Source organism: Crassostrea angulata, chromosome 7 (genome assembly GCF_025612915.1).
Source record: "Crassostrea angulata isolate pt1a10 chromosome 7, ASM2561291v2, whole genome shotgun sequence".
In the NCBI taxonomy this organism is placed as follows: domain Eukaryota; kingdom Metazoa; phylum Mollusca; class Bivalvia; order Ostreida; family Ostreidae; genus Magallana; species Magallana angulata.
Genome location: NC_069117.1, coordinates 21,365,911 through 21,389,027, shown reverse-complemented (window position 1 = coordinate 21,389,027; position 23,117 = coordinate 21,365,911). Strand labels below are relative to the sequence as shown.

Below are 23,117 nucleotides of genomic sequence, written 5' to 3'. Positions count from 1 at the left end.
AGTTCTCGGAAATGGAGGAAATTGCTGGCTTTGTTTTATAGGAAAATGACTTTTAGCTCATAATAATTGATTTGTATGAACATCTGAGCCAGAGATTGTGTTCAGATAACCTTTAGTAATTGAACTGCCAACAAATAATAAGACCCAATAGACACATATAGACCATTCCATGCAAGACTCAAAAATGTTCTTTGAATTCCTAGTATATGTCAACGTCAAAGTTATTATTTTATAGCTCAAAATTATCTCACATCTTTATTTTTAGTGCACTCTAGTACTATTTACAGAGAAAATAAATTTTGCTAATGTTTTATTTTCGTCGCATCAGTGCAAAGTATACAACAAAGGCAATATATGAATGGTAAAAACTTTTTTAAAGACAGCTACAGTGAAAAAAGCATCAGCGAAGGTATCCTGTATACAGTTCTCAGTGCAATGTTATATGAATTTGACAGCTATAATCAAAGGGACTTTTCAAATTCACATTTACAAATTAATTTCATTGTTTTTTTTTTCTTTGAGTGTTGAAATTTATTTGCCGGGTCACTTAGATCATCATAGTAAAATTTATCAGAAACAGGCAAGTATGACAATTGAATCATTTTTTTGATGACTTAATTTGTTTCTTTTAGATGTAAATAAATCAGGGTGCCAAAAAAAATGTGTATTGGTATCTGAAACAATTATGCCATACTGATTCCAACCACAAATTTACATCATGGATTGTTACAATGCAGAAACAAATAGTTGGGATTTCAAGGGCATCAGTCCTAATAAAGACTGATTTAGATGGCTAGAAATCAATTTAATTGCACTTGGTTTGATATATAAAGACTGGCCCCAGGCCTTAATTTAGCTGTCATCTACAAAAATGCCACCCCTTCACTAGCACCGATTATAATAAGCCTATACTATTTGGGCGATTGGAAAAATCAAGGCTAAACGTACAGAACACAAATTACCTTTGTTTTTGGGAGAAATATGACAAATATTTAAAATGGACAAAAATATCATTTTTTTTCATTCTCAATTCAAGAAGATGACACACAAATCTAATTGCTAGTGTTAAAAGGCTTTATAACTCTGTATAACGGTTATATCTCCACATCTTTAAATGAATTAATGCATGTTTTACTTTAAACTAAATCATATAAACTTATGTTTTGGGTGGATATATGCATTCACATACATATAGACAATTATAGACACTCACCCATTCATGGGCCTTCCACAAAACCAACAATAATCCAAATTAAATCCCCTGGCTATACTCTGCCGTGAGTCCCCCACTTTAGAGGGTGAGGTTTTAAACGTCACCCGGGGAGAACCCCCTATGTGATTAGAAATTCCATTCTTTTTCTTCACTTCACTCACAATTATCTTAGGATTATCCATAGCTTGTACACTGCTTCATTTTTAATCAGACTTAAAAAATTTATTAAACTAATCTCAACGATTAGTCATTTCACAAATTATCCTCTGCATTTCAACATCTCATCTGAAGCATGAAACTGTCAGCATGAAAAAACTGTACATTCCCACAGAAGAAATCCATTTGGTTGAGATCAGTTTCAACCAACAGAGTGTAGTATTAGGTTGTAAACTCTGCTCCTTGAATTTTACATTTCCGATATCAGTACTTATCAATATTAGTATAGTACATAGGTCCTCTATGAAAACATTGACTGATATTCAAACAAGACTCAAGATTCTGGCAGTTGCGTACACATCAATAATGACCCTAGCAGAATGCTTTCAATATCGTTAATTTCTCCCAGCCTCCGAATTCAGGTGAAATTGATTCACTGGTTCTCTCATAATGTACATAACTACGTATTTGTATAAATTATGCCATTACATCAGAACAAAAGACGGTACCAGAAATCTTTATGATTAACCAGTCAAAGGCTACTATATACTGTCTCCTGCTGAAGAATTTAATTACGGTAGTTCTTATGTCCTCGAGGTCTAAATACAACGTCTGAAGCCATAGAAGCTCTGGTGAATACACAAGTAAACTCAATGACTTTCCTCTAAAATTAGCGACACCCACACACATTAAATCCCACCACATTAATAAAGGAGTCTTATAATGATCATTTTACCACCTCATATATTTATCCATATTAAATCGAATCTAGCAGGCTTTTGTCTGGTGGCTGCAAGATCTTACTATGTCTTTGAAATATCTATATGTACCAACGATAGAATAAATCCCACAATATAATGGCAGAAATCCGGACAGATTCCATTAAGATCAGCTGCCTTATCAAATCATGTAAAATGACAACACAAAACTACACAAATTAATAAATGAAAACGCAAATCCAACACATTTCACTTAGAACTGGATAATTAATTTTTTTAATCATTGGCAGGTCGCCTACGTTCCTTATGAAATGATAGCCACATTGCAATTTAGCTAGTTCAAAGAATCATTCCATTTCTGGGTTAAAGCTGTAAAATTGCATAACTACCATTATATCACAGCTGGCAGCATTTAAAAAAGATAATTTCAAACAATACACCGATATTAACCGTCTGTAATTCTTTCCAAACTTTGTTGGAATACACAACTGTTCCAAACTTTACTTCCTGAGTGATGCTGTAATTACGCTATGAAGCGAGAAAAAGCAGAGTTTTATCAAATCCTTGAATGGTCCAAATGCTTTAATAGGTTCTTAAGAGATCAGTTTTCCCACAAGCAACAGACACTGGCAAAACCCAAAGTCTTTAATACAAGGTGCATTAGCCACCTTATGATCAATAATATAGAGACATGCAGAAAAGCTGTTTGCTAAGAATGTTGTTGTGCTCTATGTATTCAACATCAGTTGTTTGATCTTGCCTAAACAATACTACAGGCCTATGTACTTCTATAGCCATACTATTCTACATGCAGCTTTAATATTTGTTTGGCAGCATGGTCGTTTGGATGGTAAGGCCAGTGGAGTATTAAAACTCGGTTACAAGAAAGTCCTAGGGACAAGTAAATTTACTTTGCTATATTAGTAATTTGTTAACATATAACAAATTTGTTATAATAAGTACAGCAAATTCACAATACACATGGTTTCTTGTACAAGACTACAATTTATGCTGATTGCAGCACAAATACTTTCTTTGGATACCTAAAACAATTGGATTGTAAATTAAAGAATTTATGTGAAAATAAATTCATTTAAACTTTTATGTCAATTAGTTTTGCTCACTATAAAAGCTTCAAAGAATTTTATTATAAACGTTTAAAATTTCGTTATTTTTCATTTCTATGGGACTCAAAATCAGTCTGCTCTACCTGTTAATTTGCTATATTCGAATTTGTTATAACCACGTAAACTTGTGCAAGGATTCATTCAAGTTTTTGTTGGGTAGTCTATAAAACTTTTGTATAGCAGAGATTTCGCTATATCAATGTTTGCACTAAACAAGTTTTACGGTACCATGCATGGTTATTTTTTTCACTGTCTCTATTTGTTTATATTTGTCAAATTAGAAAATGAACATTGTTCTGTTCCATGGCTAAATTATGTCTAGCTGGTCAAGTGATAATTTTCATAATTATACCATGCATATAGTTAAAGTTTCTTCATTAGAAGGTTGAAATAAATAACCCTAAAATCTCTGTCAGTAAAAATAGCACAAGCTTTACATCAAGAAACATCAAATAACCAAACGAAATCCTCAATGATTGTAAAAAGTTAACAGTGAACCAAAATTACATTTCAGCTAGAAGAACAAGTAAAATGTTAGGAAGCTGTGTACTAAGATTTCCTGCTCCAGAAATCTATAGTCTCCCTGTGAGCAAAACAATCTTTATTTGACCAAAACATCCAACTTTCTCATTAATAATTCAAAGAAAAACCGACAACCAGGAAACTTGACTCCTGAGAAGTGCAGGCCTGTGTTCTATTGCATTATGATGTCACTTTTACAGATATTCAGGATATAAACTTGTATTGCAATTATTCTTTTACACATATGAATGTCCAATCAAAAAGCAAACAGGAATTATGTTTGAAAAAAGTATATATTCCTTTTTTTCCAAATTAGGAGACGAACTGTTAACAAAATTAGCATTTATTATATAGCACTCTTTCCCATATCATTTTGCATATACTTCTGTGTTAATTAAACCCAGAAGAGGTCTGAACCCTTTTCTTAAAATAGATATACCCAAAGAATAAGAATTTTTGAGATCTTTAGGTACTTACATGTCATAAATTTTGGAAGCCAACATTCAGATATACTCAGATTTGTGTGTATATACATGTAGTTATAATAATTATATTCCTGGCCAAATAAAACTTATAGGTAAAAGGCAATGCATTTAGGGGTAAACAGACGATGCCATACTTATGTTCATGACTTCATACCCTGTTAGAAAGCTAATTAGAAAATCATTTCTGGGGAATTAAACCAGACACTACACTACAAAATCAAAAACACCAGCAAGTTACCACTGAACCATTGCAATTTCTCCCCTGGAATTTTCAATATTGTCACACATGCATGCATGCAGCAGCATGTGCTTGCAGGAATCAAGAGATATGAAACAGCATAAATGTTGCTAAGAATGATCTTCACTAATTCAGTATGTACCTCTGCATTTGGCTACATACATGTATTACCAGTAGTCTTGGTGATTTTTTACCTTTTGCCAAAAGACCGAAAATCTAAGCATAATATATCAAAGGCAAATCAAAAAGATCCAGAATGCGAGTTGCTGTATGGAGATAACTGATAATTTAGGACCCTCTAGTGTCACTCATACATTTTCTACCTTCTTTGCTTATACTACAAGACCTGCTGAAACCATGGGCTTTAATGGTAGTACGTCATTTGAAAAAATATTCAGGCATTTATGTAATGGCAATGGAGGGGAAAAAACTGTCAAGAAAACTATAATCTTCATCATGCAAATTGAATCAATTTAGGGTCCTTTTCATTCAATGTTGGCTGAAATGTTGTCAAATCAATGAAATCCCTATTCTACCAAATGGATTACTAAGATTAAGCTTTATTTATTGTATATCAGGGAGTTACCTTAGTTGTATCCAAGAATAATACCAAAATCCCTGATCATTTTATCTACTCTGATAAATCGAAAATGATATTGATGTGGCAGCACATAATACAGAGTCTGATCGAGGAAATCAGTTCCTATCTGCCTTGTAAAGCTACATCACCTCAGGCTAATTACAGGCAAACGCTTAAAAATCTTAATTGAAAAATCTGTTAATGGAAGAATGAGGTGATAAAAAGTCCACCCTCTAAAACACATTTTTTGTAATGTAAATTAGAATATAAGAACTATTTCAGTCATGCAGGCCTAATATTAGACCATTATATGGAAAATTTGCCTGGAGCATAATACTATGTATTCACATAAAGATAAGCAGCAAATTGTTTTTCTCTTTACAAGTCATATTTTATAAACTGATAGAAGTTTAATTTTTGAAAAATCCAGCTTCTGACACTGGTACAATGGAAAAACAGTTGTATTACGAATAAGCATCTCCGAAATACGTTATTGCTGTACTGACTTACATCGTCACCATCTTAAAATTAAACATGCAGTCTTAATTTTTTGCTAGGAACTGCCTGTCTTTTTTTCCGGCTTTCAGCGAGCAGTGATCAATCTCATTAATTCCTGTCAGAACAGCATCTACTGATTCTACCTATATTATGTCCGGCTTCAATCTAATGAATTATGCATGGCAGACAACCCGGAGGAAATTGTTTTCATACAGATGGATATTAATTCTTTATCGCCAGTATTTCAAACAGAAAAATCCAGACTCATAATTGCTTTTAGCCATTACATCATGCTATATAATCAAAAAGATCACATACTAGTTAATTATGTCAACAGGATGAATTACTTAGTCTTGATTTTCTTCACTTTATCTGTGATATTCAGCATCCAATAAGAGAAGCCATATACAGAGGATTTTATTTCTGAAACATACCTATGTATTTATATCCAAAAATGGAATCATTAAAGTGCATCATATCAGCTGATTCATTCATATGGGAAGTTGGGAGCTAGGGATACAACGATGCATGACAATCTTTTTTTTGTTTTTTTTTTAAAGTTGAATTACTAAAATGAATAAATAGAGTATAAATTAAACTGGTTCACTGGCCATTAGCTCATTTTTTGTATTGTGTAACAATGACTAAGAAATCACTGATTTATGAAACAGTTCAATTAAGTTTTATATTGCACTCATTTTCAGAGCAATTAAATTAACCTTTTTTCCCTCCATCCTCTTTAAAGCCATAGATTTTAATCTCCTCACATTTTGATGACACCACCCTGCTTCATTGCTAATACCAGAGTACAGCTTACAAGCAAACAACATCCTGACGAAACAATCAAATCATTACGCAAGAGCAGCAAGCCATAAATCTCTGCTAAAAATGGCTTTAAACTGAAACCTACAGCTAAATAAAGCTTCTGAAGTATAGTGCTCTATTGATCCTAAGCATCTTGTAAGGAAGATAGCACTCATTTCCATCATAACCGAACACAGTATGACAGACTCAAGTGGTGCGGAATAAAGGTCTACATCCTTTCGATGACAGGCGACAAAAAATAATGTGGTATCTTGTTCCTTTCACACCACCTTGTGGAATACCCTACGCAATGTAGGAGCTGTCATTTGTAACTAGCTGTCTATTAGACTACTTTAACAATATCCTGTTGTATCAAGTCCTGGGGAATCATATACAGCTGATTATCTTGGTTACTACTACTCAACATGAAATGTTCTGGCGCAAACATATTGTATACCAATTAGTAAAATGTATGCTGTAACATATTAGTGAAGAACAGGCTGAAACCAGTGCAATTCTAGCTAACTGTTATCAAAATATGTTTTATATCCTGTAAAAATGTTAAGGTACTTGTATATCCCTTAAAGCTTTTTTGACCTTTGACCTTGGAAGCACTTGTCTTACCTTGTTTCTTTCTCAGAGGGTGTTTCACAACTGCTGGCGACACTGCTGTCTTCGGACTCCAGCGAGTTGAAGCTTTTACAGTTGGCCTCTCGGAGTTTCCTCTCCTCCCATTGAGCTCTTCCCTCATCTGCTGCCCTCCGTTTCAACTCTTCGATTCGCTTCTTCTCTTGTTCTATCACATGACCTCCTGTCCAAACCAAAAAACAATCTTTATGATGTAATGATCATTACTGCAGCTGTGTAGTTCATTTCATTTTAAATTAATTAATGAATCTGACAGTTAATTAACAAGCATTCAACTGAGGCAAGGGCAAAATATGTACATGCTTCAAGAGATAGATATATATTTTTAAATATCTTGTAGAACATAAATTAAAGTAGACAGAGGATATAATTTATTACAAGCTCTCATTAATAAGATTGTTTACTTTCATTTCATGCAAAAATGCCATAATAGTATATCTTTTAAAGATTCTTTTATAAGAGACTTACAGACAATAAGAAAAGAGAGGATATCATTACAACACACATGCTCTAAATATAGTTAGTCATATTCTAAAGTGAATTCTGAAAACTAAATTATTTTAAGAGAAGAAATCTGTTAAACAGTTGGTATAGGTACTTTAGAATGTTAACAAGATAATGTGAATCCTAACAAGTTACCAAAGTTTGAAGCTAAAATCACAACATATTCATTTATTAAAAAATGGCCGAATATAATTTTTTCTGTGCTGAGTTTCCATAGCTATAAATAAATCCTCGTAACCATGCAGTGTATTTCAAGTGCACACCACCATTGTTTTTTTAAATTAGTTTTTAATAATTTGTGCATAGGGATAAGAATTTTTCCAGACATATATATGGTGTATTGCTGTTGATTTATGGCCCATTGCATTGTGATTATATGTATCAATTATTAAATGTAAAATCCTCCCCAGAGAGCAAGAAAACTGATGAAAAATTATTGTGCAGAAAGATAAATATTAAACAAAGCTTTGACAGTTGAAAGTTTCATGTAAACAGTGACTTTGTATATATTACCATGAAAAATAGTCCTGCCTTTGTTAAGAAATTAAAAGCTGTATGTGAAATGATCAAGCCATGATAAAAGAGGAAACAATTAATAATTAATATAAATTCTAGTCATTCATACTGCAAATCCCTAATCCACTAATATAGGAAAGTTGTGGATGCAATTCCCTGAGTATATCGTATCATGTTCTTCAAAATGAATATTTTGGACTAAAAGTTATATATTAGTTTCTTTGTTCCACAACTTTGCCCATAACACAGTAATTAAAAATACCAATTACCAGTGAGCTTGGGAGGTAGAAGAAGAAACAATATACCAACAAATAAAAAATTACAATTTTCATACACTGTTTTAGAGTTCCCAATCTCACACAATGTGGTATTTGAAAAAGGAAAAAAAAAAAATGCCCTCTCTACACCCATTTAGTGCCATCTTGGGCCTCCTGTACACTGAACAACAATCATTACTCTACATAATGCATATTTCAATCAAAATCACTCATTATAAAATATTTACAATTGAAAAATATCCATAAAAAATAATTTACATTTCTTAATGAAATTTATAGAAAGCATTCACTTTTGGATCAGACGTTGGTCCGACTAAGGCATTCAGTGTACAGTGGACACCACTACTTGCCTTGAAGCTCGAGGAACAGGGAGTGGTTTCGCTCGATCTCCAACATGGTGGCTGATTTCTTGCGCTCACCTTTCTCAGAGGAGGAAGAGATCCAGGACATTGTCGGACTTGACGTGGCAGAGAGGGGGACTGACCCCTCCCTCTCCCCCTGACTGGCGGGGGCGGGGTCAGTGGTGTAGCTGTCTCTGGATGAGAGTTTTCCTTCCTAAAAACATTGTCTCAGTTTATTTGCGAGAAACCCACAATAAGTACATGTATTCACCAGTTTAACTGACAAGTTTAACTTTAAGTCAAATTGAACATACAGAAACTTTCAAATTATGATGAATATGACAATGAAACAAACCTGTTTCATATTTCATACAAATATTTCAACAACAACTTGTTGTGTTTGTTTTTTTGCTTTACAATTATATTCAACAGAGGATTTTTAAGTGTGCTGATGCATTACTCTACAGTTCCTGTGTTCTAACGCTGGTACCTGGAAGTCGGCTAAAAACGAGTCCCTATTATCATCACTGACAGGAAGAGCCAGCATTTTGGAAATCTCTTGGATTTTCTTCACCAAGTTTGACAATTCTACTTTTTCCTGAAAGCAAGACTGATTTCTAATGCTAGGATCTAACATGTCAAGCAAGCAGACTGCTCACCCAGGAAATAATCAAACATGCACAACACAATGTCTACACAACAAGAGAGTGAGACTGCTCAAATCAAATTACAGAGATTGCACAAAATTTTTTTTCAAAATTTAAACCAAAGGAAAATGAGGACATAAAAAATTAAAATTACAATAGAAGAAAAAAAGTATGTGAAAAATTGAGAAAGATTTGCTAGAGAAGCTTCATGAAAACAACACAGAGGCACTTAAAATGATAAAGACAGCTACATCATGTACAAAATAGACCAATAATCGTGCACCTTCCTGAATTCCTCCACCAATCTCTGCCTCTTCTGTTCCATGGACTGCATGTCTTTCCGGACTCCAGAAAACATTTCCTTTTTATGGCCATCTATTTCCACGAGACGGTTCTGTAAATTACATTGCAAATATTACATCACTAGTGAAGGAAATTACATGCTATTTACATCAAGTTGGTTAATGCTCCAAGTAATTAATGGTAATTTAAAGAAGGTTAATGCCCACGGCCTGTTTGAATTTTTTTATTTTCCGGCTTACCTCCCTTGACCTGTATTTTTCTAACAGTTCTTGCTGTTCTTTCATGAGTTTTCTCTGTATCTGCTCTTTCTCCTCTTCATACTTGGCCTCAGACTGCAAAGTTCAGTTAATAAATGTTATTTCTATAAATCAAACAATTCATTGAAAGAAAAGACAACTTTGTAACTTTACATTGGCAATATTTGTGGAGCCTTGCTTTCTCTGAACAAAAGGAAACTCGGTCTCCATAAGATGCGATTACAATTTTTTTATCTACACAAGCCCTTAAACTGCATTTAAACAAGTAATTAACAAGTAAAACCACCTCCAGTTGTTTGAATTCCATGTCATCAAATATCTTATGCTGATGTTCTATGCTGTCCATCTGCTGCTGATGCTGCTCTAACATGTCTTCCTCGTCGTCCTTGGGGCATGCCTCCAGTCTCTGCTCCGTCTCATGCTGCTGCTGCTCTAACTGTTGGATCAGCTCTCTCTGCTTCTCCATCTGCTGCAGCTCCTGGCAAATTCAATTCAAATCCAACTTTGTTACTGTATTATTAAAATTCTATTGTAAGGACTTGTAATTCTGACAAACTTGATCCTAATTGTAGTTGTTATCAGCCAACTCTTTACCCCCCAACAATGAAATTATTTAATTCTTTCTTTATACTTCATTTAAAATCATTATCTCTCAATTGAATCAATTCATAAATATAGTTGCCAATTAGAAGATAGGTATTATAGCATTGAATGATTTATTTTTGACGTCGTCGTGTCAATAACTGCCGTCAGGTGAGCAGACAAATTGAATAACGCGCGTTAGCGCGTTATGATAATTTGTCTGCTCACCTGACGGCAGTTATTGACACGACGACGTCAAAAATAAATCATTTAATGCTTATATTTACATTCCCTTACTGAAGAAATCAATTGTTTACTGAAATAAATCGATATAAAGTGAAGACCACGGAGGGAGTAAATTAGTAACAGCAAGAACAGCTGATTTGTAATACCGGTTTAAACTGGTTTTCACAGAGACCGTTGAGATGAGATCGACGAGCATGAAAATATAATCCATGACAAATAACTATTGAAATGTTGCTTTTAACAATAAAGTCAACTGTTTTGTTGAATAATTATAAAACATGGTGTTTTGACAACATTTATGAAATACATTTTTTAACCGATTACATAGAAATCACTGTTTGAGAACTTCTTATGTAAATTACATGTAAATTCATACGCAGTGAATAGGTGTTGCATTTAGAGGCATTTAAACATCACAGAATTTAATGGAAAAACACAGTAGAATGTATATTTATATATTTGTTTGATTTAATTTTTTCACACTTAATTCAATATGAAATCTTGAATTCACAGTAACTTATTAATTTAGAGTGGGAAGAATTTGTGACTTGATTGTTTGTACTTAGAAAGTAGGCTAAAATGTCATCAATTTCTTATTGTATACTGGTACATGTATTTATATCAACAAGTTTTCTACTACCTTTCACTTTGCACAATCAATAGTGCATTGCAGTATAAAACAGTAGCTGATCAGTGCAAAAGCTCTTTCCACTGAATAACAATAAGGGGGCAAAGGAAACAAAATTTCTATTCAATAGCATCTGAATATGAATTAATGAAGTTTGGTTCTGTGAAAAGAGTTTACTTTTAAGTGAAGCAAGGAAAGATTTCCTGAGATCAAGCATCTAAAGCCAGCATTCACTCTCAACCAACAAGTGCTGCATCATTCTTATACAGCAGGAAATCTTCATTCACTGTTACGCATGGCTAGTTTCAGTCATTTGTTGTTAACTACAGTGCAGTATTTTTTTTCATTTTGATTGTAAACTAATTGAGGATCAAACGCAGAACGTTATAGACCACCATGCAAGAGAGATGAAAGATAACATTTATATAATTCTAGCTTTATACAGAAGATAATTAACATTGTTAAGATTTTTTGTAAAATGATGCAAGACAACAAGAGATTTACCCATTTCTTTTCATGTTTATTCTTGTTTTGTGTGTGTGTAGGTGTGTGTTGGGGGGGGGGGTGTCTTATTGTCATGCAGTAGTCCTTAATAATTGAATAACTGATTCAACATTTGCATAATACATGTATAACTTTTCAATAAAAAATCAAACTGAACTTATAACAAAGAGTGATAGCGTTAATATGTGTATAGATATATTAGAAGTTTCAGAGTATATGCAATAGTAAAAGGATTTGCAGGTCGGGGTTCACTACATACATATCATATATCATACATGGATCATATCAACTATTAGAAATATCAAGTGTTAATTGTTAGAATTTCTTCCTTTGGGGTACCGGTATATCTTTTTTGCATTCCAATATTTTCTGAGTACATACTAGTGTAATATATGTATAGTAATTTATAGATATCAAACATTATCATAATTCAGAAGAGAAAACCTCTCAACATGCCTTCGCAGAAAACATACAACTGGCATTTCATTGTCAGCCACTCAGCCAATCAGCATTCAGGTTACAAACCACAAAATCTGAGAATTCATGCCCTAAGTGGGCGAGTTAAGAGTTTCGTTGTTGTACACACTACATCCTATACAATACTAAACATGGAGAAATACGCACCCAAAATCTGGCCTATAATCAGAAAGACAGTAGGCAAAAGGTTACATGTGGTGGCAAGAGATGTAAGCATATTTAAAGAAAGAATTCTTCAGAAGTAACATTTATAACTAAGTCCAGAAGAAAAATGTAGCAAAAAATAATCTGGTAAGCTTAAGCAACATTTTCTACATCTTTGATCCCTTTTAAGGTTCTTGTCATAAAGCCTGTGTTTTGCGAAAGAAATTTATGAAAAAATTCCACTCCACAACAGTAAAATCTTACTTTACGTAATCTGCTGGTTGTTCTAACTCGCTGCTGAATACATCATATATTTACAATTAAAAAGTTCTTTAAAAAGCATTACCTTATATTCCTTAAATATTTTTTAAATATAATTGAGGATACATGACAAGTTATAGTGCAGTATGTAATTGCTAAAAACATGTACATATGTAAGACATGTGTTGTGAATTAAATGTTTGTACAAAAATCATTGTTATGAAGTGATTGTAATACAGGTACATATAGAAGCCATAATTAGATCCCTTTGTTGAGCCCGTCCTCACCTTTTGCCTCTCCCTTGCTGCCCTTTCCACCACCTCCCTATGCCGCTCCTTTAGAATGTTGATCCGCTCCTGGTCACGCTGTAATTCTTCCATCTCTGTCTCTTTTTCTCCATCCAACAGAGCTTTTTCCATTTCAAGCTACAAATGACAAAACATTCAGAATTTCCCATTCAAATTCAGTTTACTGTCAATGAAGCTCCTACAGTATCCATTCTTGGTGAATCTTAGATGTAAAGATTTAAAATTAATATCCTAGTACATATTTCAATTATAAATTGAGCACATCCTCATACACAGGTCTATATCAAATAAATACTTAACAAACCTGAGGTAAGCAGAATAATCATGAAATGCAGAAGATATCATGAAATGTAGAGGATTTCTGCGAAAATTATACGTACACACTGTTTAAAATGCAACAGTAAAAACCAAGTATATAACCCTTTACATGTCACAAATTTCAATATTTCGCCTTATATTAGTATCATATCTAACCAAAACTGTAGTCAGTAAATACATGTAAGCGTGAGATACCTAAACAACTGTTTGCATGATTATAAGCTTCCACTTAACAAAAACACACTGCTTTACAACTGATGATACATGTACCCAAGTCACATTCATCAATATAATGATCAGTATATATAGAACTGGTGATTAATGCAAACACAACAAATTTTTGTTTTTGTCAATGTTTTGAAGTGATTCATTTTTGATGAAACATTTATGCGTAAGATCTTTCAACAATCCCCCAAAAGTCTTGAAAATAAGATGTTTTTGATAATAGGCAGCTAACTCTTGAAAATATATAAGCCGCTTATGTCTTGCAGACAATTCCAACTTGAAAAGCAAGTATCATATTTCCTGCATTTGAAAATAAACTGCTATTTGAATGGATTTCTGCAGAAAATACTTCATAGCAACTTATAGCTATAGGTATGCTCTTTATGCATTACATTTCAAGTAATACACATGCATAAAATATACCCGGTATTATCATACTTGTATCAAAAACACTTTGGTTCTTAATGTTTTATAAAAATTCACCTTTGGCAGTCTAATACATGTATCAGTGTGCTTATCAGACTGTTCAAGTACTGATATTGATTGATTTGGAATGTTTCAAGAAAATCAAATAAAATAAAATTCAATGGCAATGATATCAGTATGATATACACGAAAAGCAGTTCAGTATGAACAAACATCGAAGAGTTTTCAGCCCTAACCGGCCTTAAACTTTCTGGTATATTTTTCATACAGTGGAAATGTATTCAGCATATATTCAATACAAACAATTGCTTCACCAAGCACAAAGGTCTTAAACCATCATACCTCTCGGATGGCTTCATTTTCCAGTTTCTCTATTTCCTCTATCTGCTGCTTCAGGAAGGTGATTTTGGACACGAGCTCCACTTTGTCCTTCTTCAGTCTATCCAGCTGCTGAAAGGACTCGGAATCCTGCAGGATAGAAAGAATGCCAAACTGAAATAACTCAGCAGCCATCATGTACAATAACAGATCTTTACTCTAGTTAAGAAATAATTGAGCTGCATATTTGTCAGTTTGACTTCAAGTACTTTTATCAATTATATATGGAACACCTGTTTGATGACAAGACAACCTAACTGATCGAATGTCCATAGCTAGACATGTTATATACATGTACTGATTAATAGTGAGTTTAATCCAACCTTTGTTGTTCTAAATTTACCCCTTGGAAATGAAAATAAATCTAAACACAAGTGAAAAAAACCCACTTCCCTATGGAATAAAAAAATATTTTTATCAATTAGTACGAAATCTACACAGTCATGCACATACCTAAAAATTCTACAAAGTGCAAAAAAAAGAAATAAAGATCAGAAGATCAGAGCGAAAAGGAAGGCTCCATTGAACAAAGCTAGTCCTGACAACCATGTAAAATTTATGCCTGGATCTGCACGCCTGTCTTCTGAATTAGTGAGAATTTTACAGGTTTTTGGAGTGAATTGGTATGCCTGCCTTATAGTTATCACTATTTTACCTTGACATCTTATCTGTCTACCTGTTTACTGTCCTAGCTTGCCCAATGTCATCACAACATCCCACTCCCCTTTCTTTCTTTTATCAAAATCAGGAGTATAAAGAGTCAATCAAACTGAAAGTTGGAAAATTTATTACCTTCACCTTTTTTTTTTTTTTTTTTTTACTAGACATTAAAATTCTCATAACTTGGTCATATCTCTTCACAACACTCCTGTTAAATTCCTACAGGTGCATTGTAAAAGCTAGCATATCTGATTTACATTACTGAGGTGAGTCTAGTTTTCAAAGGAATCTTGAAGACTAAAATAAACCATTATGTAAGAACCAAGATATTCTAGTCACCCCCAGAGCACATTAACTCAGGAAATTCACTCTTCAACTGCCACCTACTTGTTTGCTAACATTTGACATTGAAAAGACAAAAAAACTAGGCCTAGATTAATCATATCTTTGAAAATCGTAAGTTTGAAATGAGATACAGGAGCGAGTGTAAACTGTGTCAACATGTACCAACTACAGAAGTCCTGGAGTCAGACGTTATTTGAAACCTGGAATTACCTGCCACTGTGACCAGGTACAAATCTGAACTTACCTGTGAATCAGTCTATACTGTCCCGGGGTGGACCGTTAGAAATAATCATCACCTACTAGAGATCATCTACACTGATAACTGAGTCTCTAACACCTGGTGGGTGACAACACATAGAATGCATATACCTGATCTTTTATCTACTGTGCTATACTTTCAAAAACACTAAATATCTAACTCTCCTCGTCTCCAGTCATTTACCTATATTATTTCATAATAACAGCTACATCATTTTTACTTCTGGATACAAACGAGAATAAGATTACCATGTGAAATATGGTGACAACTTACAAGAACAACGAAAACAAATTGTCATTTTCTGACAAAAATTAAACCTAATTAATGTCCTACTTTTTCATCGACCAATTAAAATTTACAGGGAAATTCACTTTTTTCGAGGAAAAAATAAAATCATGTTTTGTTGAAAAGTAACGTACCATTCTTTAAATGTAATAAAAAAAAGTAGAGATTATTTCCTCAAAATAAAAAAAAAGTTATGAAGAATTGAGTGCTTCAAGAATTTTTTGTAGACATGATTTTCCCCCATACAAGTCAAAAATCTCATTAACATACCTCCATGTTGCTTAATATGTCCATGAACAAACAAGAATAATTACATAACGTAGTCAGCGTAAATCTTCCATATATGGTTATAAACCACTACTCCAATCCCTAAACAGCGATCAATTTATCAGAGGTTTAAACCGATTTTACGAAGAAAAAAAAAATCTCAAAATGATAGCAGATCCTTCTGATGTCCTTTGTCATTTAAATGTTTGTAATGCGGGGTAAGAAACGGTCTATCAGCCCGTCCATCTACGAGTAAATAAACTTAACATGTTTTCACAGTCGACCATTGTTGTCTTTATGGTAGCTTTCCAAAACTTTAAAACCACTCGAAATTCACCAAACACCACAATGACTATCACATCCTTGTCATATTTGTGCCTACATATTTCATAAAAACCACATGGCTTTTTCGCTTTTTGAACAAACGGCATTAGTTGAGAAGTTTTTTCCGGTACATTATATGATAATGAAGAGGACCTTAGGTCAGAAATACTACATACAAACTACTTAATATTCTGAGAGTGAGGCAAAAAAGAATGACATTCCACTGTTGGTATTTAACTAAACTTATCTTACATTTTTTTTTAATGGGACACAGAAAAAAAGTATTACAGTTTACATACAAACTCTTAATGTTGTCAAGCTTTTACAGGTGCCTTATCCAGCCTTATAGATCTCTTGGAGATAATGTCTATATTCACAAAACTAGATCAGGTAGATATATGAGAATAATGACCTACATTTCTAATAAGAGTTACTACCCTTTGAATTCAAATTTTTCATACTTTGCTATGTCCTGAACTCCTTCTACTGGATGGATCCCCCGACCTTCGGTGACCCCTTGATGACCCTTTGACCTCAGTGTCACTGCTGTTTGACACTAGACTCTCCACATCATCCGACTTTCTTCCTCCACCAGAACCTGAGGAATTACGGGAACCAGGCAGTCCATTCACCAATGTCTTATTATCTCCATCCCAGAAAGACTGCAATTTTGTTCCTTGTTTCACTTCCACTTTGAAACCAGGGAATGATTTTGGAGATCTTGCTGGTATATTCTCATAAATTCCAGTCTTCTGGTCCACTGCAGTTGAATTGGTAGCACTACTGGAGTCAGGGCTAGAATGCTTTTCTGAAAGTCCATTCTGAGGTAATTTTGCATCTTTAAAGTTAAAAAGTCCGTTCTCCACTTTTCTCCTTTGGGATTCAAGCCAGCTGACTGGACCAGAATCTTGTTTTTCACTCAATTTTTGAACAGCAATGGGACTTTTATTCTCTACGTCAATATCAATATCCACAACTTTCACATTTACTTCTTCTCGATGAATATGATATGTGGTGATGTTTTCATTTCCTTTCTCATTTGAGTCCTCCACATGCATTAGTTTACGGGTAAGTTTGGGGCTCCTGCTACCCATCGCAGGACGGAAGTTTGTGGGCGGGTCATCTGGACTCAGTTTGTCTTTCACCTCACTTGATGACCCCGGGCCTTTACGTTGCACTTGGAACTCTTGCAACTGCCCTGGACGGCGTTTGATAGTTCCTGTGTCCTCAGAATTACTCGCAGATTCCTCTTCTGAATTGGATGAGTTGGAACTTGCTCTTCGCATTTGGAAGCTAAATTCCTTGTGCGTGTTGCTGGGAGATGAAATCATTGTTAATGATCCATTGGTCTTGATTTTTGTCATTGAACTTTTGAATTCTGATTTTTCTTTCCTATCCAATGAATTGACTTCATTACTAAAATCCTGAAAACTTGGTAAATGATTTGGTCTGTGTAGAGGAGAAGCCATACTTTCTCTATCAAACTCGTCCTCTTTCACTTTGACACTTGTTTTCCCATTATGATTCACACTTTCAGATTTCTCAGACACTTCTGCACTATGCTGTGTAGAATGTTGTGCATTTTGGTGCCTATCATTTCCATGAAGAGCAGGCACATCTCCATTGACCATTTTAGGTGGTTCTATAATCATGTCAGCACTATCATAGTCAGAATCTTTCCTCTCTCTGAAGTATCTTTGACCTCCTCTAGACGATTTAGGGCTGTCTTCTATTTCAAGAGGTCTCTCATCTTTAAAGTTCACAGATTTAGGTGTGCTAGTGATTTGTCCTTTCCCTGAGCGGGAATACTGTCCATCTCTGTCTGTTTTTATGATTGGGCTAACTATCTTGTTCCCTGATGGTGTTTTGGATGGAGTGACATCCTGGTATGAAATAAGTGGACTCTCACTTTTAGTGGAATCAGACACTAGTCTCTTCTTTTGATCATACTGCTCCACTTTTTCTACTGGAGTGCCATCAAAAACAAAGGAATCACCAGCTTTTGGAGTCTTTGGGGTAGATTTGGTAGGGACAGGTGAAGATTTCTTAGGACTTGGTGTTCCTGACATTTTGGGAACATTATTGTCCAGGAACTGTTGCATTGCAGGTGGGATTTTAGGCTCTGCCTTGACTGAGGTCTGTTGTTTCACTTTCACAGTGTCTACAGAGACCTTCTGATCATACTCTGCACACATACTCAGAATCTCCTCTAACCTTTGTTTTTCTTGTCTTTCCATTTCTTGTTCCTTTTTTCGTTCAGCCACAATTTCACGATGTTTCATAGACAAATCCTGCTGGCTCGCAGTCAGTTCATTGAAATCAAAGTCCATTCCATCAAAAGTATTTCTTTTACTGGACGAGTTACTACTTCCAGCACTGTCATAAGCTGTTGCTAGTAGGTCACCATTCATGATACTTTCAGCGAGTTTCTCTGCATCAGTCTCTAAGTTGACTTTGGAGGTGAACACTTTTGGCGACACAACTGTAATGAGAGTTTTCTTATGTTCTGTGGAATTCTGGGAAGAGAGAGTCACAAAGCTGGTTCTGGGGGAGGATTTGTTGGAGTCGGAGTGCCAGCTCAGAGTGGCACCCCCAGCACTACTAACACTGGTCAGAGAACTGGAGCTAGAGCTTCCAGTGCTGGTCACTCGTTCAGTCACTTGCACATTTCCAGCTTTTTTGAGAATATCTGCAGATACACGAGTTGTAGCTGTTTCTTTTGTAAAAAGTTTCTCTCCTGCATAAGTATAATTTGGCTTTGGCACATACTGTTTTCCTTCCAGCGGAGACGAGACATAGCCTCTTTTCATTTCCACAGGTGATAAAGGTTCCGATTTTCCCATTTCGTTTTGGTCAGACATTGCTTGTGTATAAGAACGGTAAGATCCATCGGGTGAAAAACTTTGGCTCACTGGAGATCTTGCTGTAGGTGAGGATTTGCCACGCGAGATCATCTCAAACTTACAAACTTTGTTTAGAAACTCTTCATCGTCCTGTTGATTACTATAAGAGCTATGTGGAGATCTTGAAGACGATCCTTTGCGACTTTTGTCAGATCCAGAAGACGACCGTTTTTGCACAGTATTTCCAGCATCTGATATCATTTTGAGATACTCAGGGTTTTCCTCCAGTTCTGAAAAATAAAAAAAATTAGACTCAATTAAAATTTACTCGAAGCTCATGTTCTGCTATAAATTTCAATGACAATACAATCTCATCAAACTTTTTTCAAAAGACATCCTGCGTGAAATACGAGTGTACAAAAACAAGTTTCCTCCCACTGGTTCAATAATTTTCCTATTTTCACCTTTTAGCATTCACGCATCTTGGTTTCCGTAGTAATTAGGTAAGGAATGTACAAGGGGAGACACATGCTAATAAGGAAAAAGATTAATGACACATCTCTGCCAGGATTTGAAGCACGGAAACCAGAAAATTTACTCCATGAGGTCATAGTTTACACCTTATACATCCAGGTACCCTTTTCGCCAAAGCTCCAAAATCAAATACTCCTGATTTATCACCCATTAAATTACAATGCCCGTAAATGTGCTTTTTACTCAATTACCTCCATTCAGACTAAACACCATAAGATACAGCTCCAATTTTCAAAGAGTTAAATATTTCATTCCTATTTTGGGAATCACCAAATTGGATTTTCTCTTCTTCAAATAGGGAAAATATTAATGTTTTGGGTTATCTTGATTACACAATTGATCTGTCGACACATAACACCGTCCACGAAAAAAAAGTCTCAGATTGATTTTAATGCCCTTTTCCCAGTGATTACAAATTGATTTCCTCTTCAGCCAAATATGTCGTCAGCGAATTAAAGACCTGTTATAGTCAATGGATTACAACCACGTAACCCGTGGACATAAAGTGGACATTTAGGTCACTTTACCTGACCTGATTGACAGGTGAAACAATTAGGTCCTGTCAGGTAATTGACTTACTGCACACCTGGGTTTCAATCACAGTCACAAAAACACTGTCAGATTTACAATTACCTACCCTGCAATGACAACTGATACATATAAAATTCATATTAATTATTATGGAAGAGCTCACAGTCTGTGACAAATGCTGTCAGTTATATTTGGACTAGAAATACCTACATGTGTATTTTCTGTAAGATATTGGTTTTCTGACACAGTAGACAACTTTATATCCCGTTTGTTTTCTTTGATCCCTTAGAAGTATCACAGCAAGTAAGAAGTTTACACAGAATTTAAAATAGGCTTCCAGAACAGATAGAGAAGCCAGTGTTCTTGCATACAGTACTTGAGTCAGGCTTGAAGAGGAAGGAAAAAAAAACCGAAATGCTATCATTTAATCATCCAAGCTTATTACTGCAGCTATATATCAATAAATATCCTTCTTCTATCATCTGAAATCAATATTACATATACATGATTCATGGTCGTAATGAAAAACAGTGAAATTACAAGATTTCAATAAGTTCTGATGGATAAAGATTTCTTTTCAATATGAGGTTTTTATAACCTCTGTTTATATGACTGTCTAATAAGAGATTTATGGTCATATATATTTGATCGAATGACTCATACAATCACATATTAATACTTGTAGTCAGTGAAAACATTCAACTCAAAAATCAGAAAGTCATTCAACTTTTTATTCCGGAAGATAAGAGGTTGAGCTTAGCTCCATGTCAAAGAGACCTTACTCAAGTTCAGCGGGTTTGAATATCTTATATCACTTTATTAATGTTTAGAAATGACCCTTAAACCTTTTGCATTATTGAAGATATCTTGCAATGAAATAGCTGTATTTTATTGGATCAAAGAAAAATGCAGACATTGTGCTGAAAGTAAATATTAGAAAAAAAAGTGAACTTCTGGCATGCATAACAAAATAGAATGATTTGAAAAGGAAAGGGCTTTTCTTTAATATTCTTGCTATGTCATGTACAACAACCCAGGAGAACGTTTTCGAGACATTTCAAATCCTTCTTTGAATTTGCACAAAACAAATATTCTGCAATATTCTAGAATTATCGTATGGTGGTAAATAAAAATCAAGACATCCAATTGTCCAATTGTTTCAGCATACTCGGCTAGTTTATGTAAAGGTAAACAAATATTTACCATAAAATTTTCTTTTCTAAAGCAATGCCTTCACAAGATGTGTAGATATAATAAAGACAGGGATAGAGATTCATGTGTATACATAAAACAAAGGACCATATAGGACACAGCTGCTCTCAAATCATGAAATGATTGCCACAAATAATTGTCAAATAGATCACGAGCAGTTCAATCATTGAGAAAATCATGTGCAGAAAGTTTGAATCTGGTGTATACATGATCAGGTTGTGAGCATAGCTGCTCATTAGCTATTTTGACTTGTGTTGTTATATTAAGCCAGCCTTTGATGTGGGCGTTATTATTATGTTTAAACATGACATTAGTTTCAATGACATTGCCCCATCATCTGGTTGTCTGCTTGATGCTTAACTAGACAACACTGACTCCTGAAAACAAGGAAATACACTGTACTTTAATTAGAGAGCTTCAATCTTGCTGAGGTTTTTCTCAAACAAGAGGAAACTGAGAAAGAAACGTTTTTTGTTCTAATGCATTAACCCCCCCTCCCCCTCATGGAAAAGATATAAGTAGAGCTAATTTTTTAGGGTCCCTCTTGCTTGAAATCATTTTATTCTGTTACTCAGGCCACACAGAGACTTCTCCATCATTTTAACCTCATTTGGTGCAGGAAATGACAAATTACGCCAGATATATGTGAAACCTCCCCCAAGACTGGATTTCAGTACCTGGTTTTGATAATAAAAGTGACTTTAAATGCCATCAAAGAGGAGATTGTGCTAGGACAACAAAGAGCCCAGTAATTATCTGCTTGGCCCATGTAAAATATGATAGCGATGGATCCAGAAGTCACCCAGAGTGTCAACTTGGGGCGGGGAGTCAGAGAGAGAAAATACAAGACCACAGTCGCAACCTTACACCAAACTACAAAGCGGACACTGTTTTGTGTGTTGATTGGTGACTTGCAAATTTTTTTTCGCAGACAGATCCAGTCCACATGCCTCAGTGTAAACACCTTTTTAAAGAGTGACATTCATCACAAAGCTGGTAGAAATGTATTGGTAAAGGGAAAATTGTATGTTAAGTACAAGTTCAGCAACAAATAAGTTTATATCAACATTTCTTTTGTCAGACTATATATAAACTGACAATGCAAAGTAAAACACAACCGAAGCATTTCAGGAGAGAATGCCCCCATTTTGTACAGAGATACTCAATTAGTGAAAACCTTCAAAGAAATGCATTCAGTAATCCTGAAAAGTTGTTTAATCTGAAAGTTTTTTTAAGGGAAAACATAAAAGCAACCATATCTTACCTGTAAGCATGTCTGCTGTTGTACAAATTAACAACACCACTAAAAGCTTCAATTAAAAGAAGTCCACACAAGAGTGAGCCTACAGTTATCAGCCACAAAATCAGCTTTAAAAAGAAACTTGATCAAATAGAAAAAAATGCATGTTAAAGGCACATGGACATTTATGTTCCAGCACAGATCTTGATATAGAAAAAATTCACACCTGATCATAAGAGTAACAGATTTTAGAAAGCTGGGAGAATGTACAAAATTCTAATGTG

At 34.6% G+C, this 23,117-nt stretch overlaps 1 protein-coding gene across 15 annotated transcripts in view; it reads right to left on the bottom strand.

The window, feature by feature from the left end:
• The window catches only part of LOC128157480 (pleckstrin homology-like domain family B member 1), a 55,778-nt gene that overhangs the window by 4,573 nt on the left and 28,088 nt on the right, over positions 1–23,117 (bottom strand). For 10 of the 15 annotated variants that reach the window (XM_052820044.1, XM_052820047.1, XM_052820048.1 and 7 more), the window contains 10 exons: positions 16,935–19,606; positions 14,298–14,423; positions 12,966–13,103; positions 12,682–12,714; positions 10,123–10,314; positions 9,819–9,911; positions 9,560–9,670; positions 9,120–9,227; positions 8,639–8,843; positions 6,967–7,153 (listed from right to left, as the gene is read on the bottom strand). In XM_052820044.1, coding sequence (XP_052676004.1) covers positions 6,967–7,153; positions 8,639–8,843; positions 9,120–9,227; positions 9,560–9,670; positions 9,819–9,911; positions 10,123–10,314; positions 12,682–12,714; positions 12,966–13,103; positions 14,298–14,423; positions 16,935–19,606 — 3,865 coding nt within the window. Of the gene's footprint in view, positions 1–6,966; positions 7,154–8,638; positions 8,844–9,119; positions 9,228–9,559; positions 9,671–9,818; positions 9,912–10,122; positions 10,315–12,420; positions 12,433–12,681; positions 12,715–12,965; positions 13,104–14,297; positions 14,424–16,934; positions 19,607–22,857; positions 22,883–23,117 lie in introns of those variants that run through there. The other 5 variants (XM_052820055.1, XM_052820049.1, XM_052820051.1 and 2 more) reach the window with 5 other exon arrangements.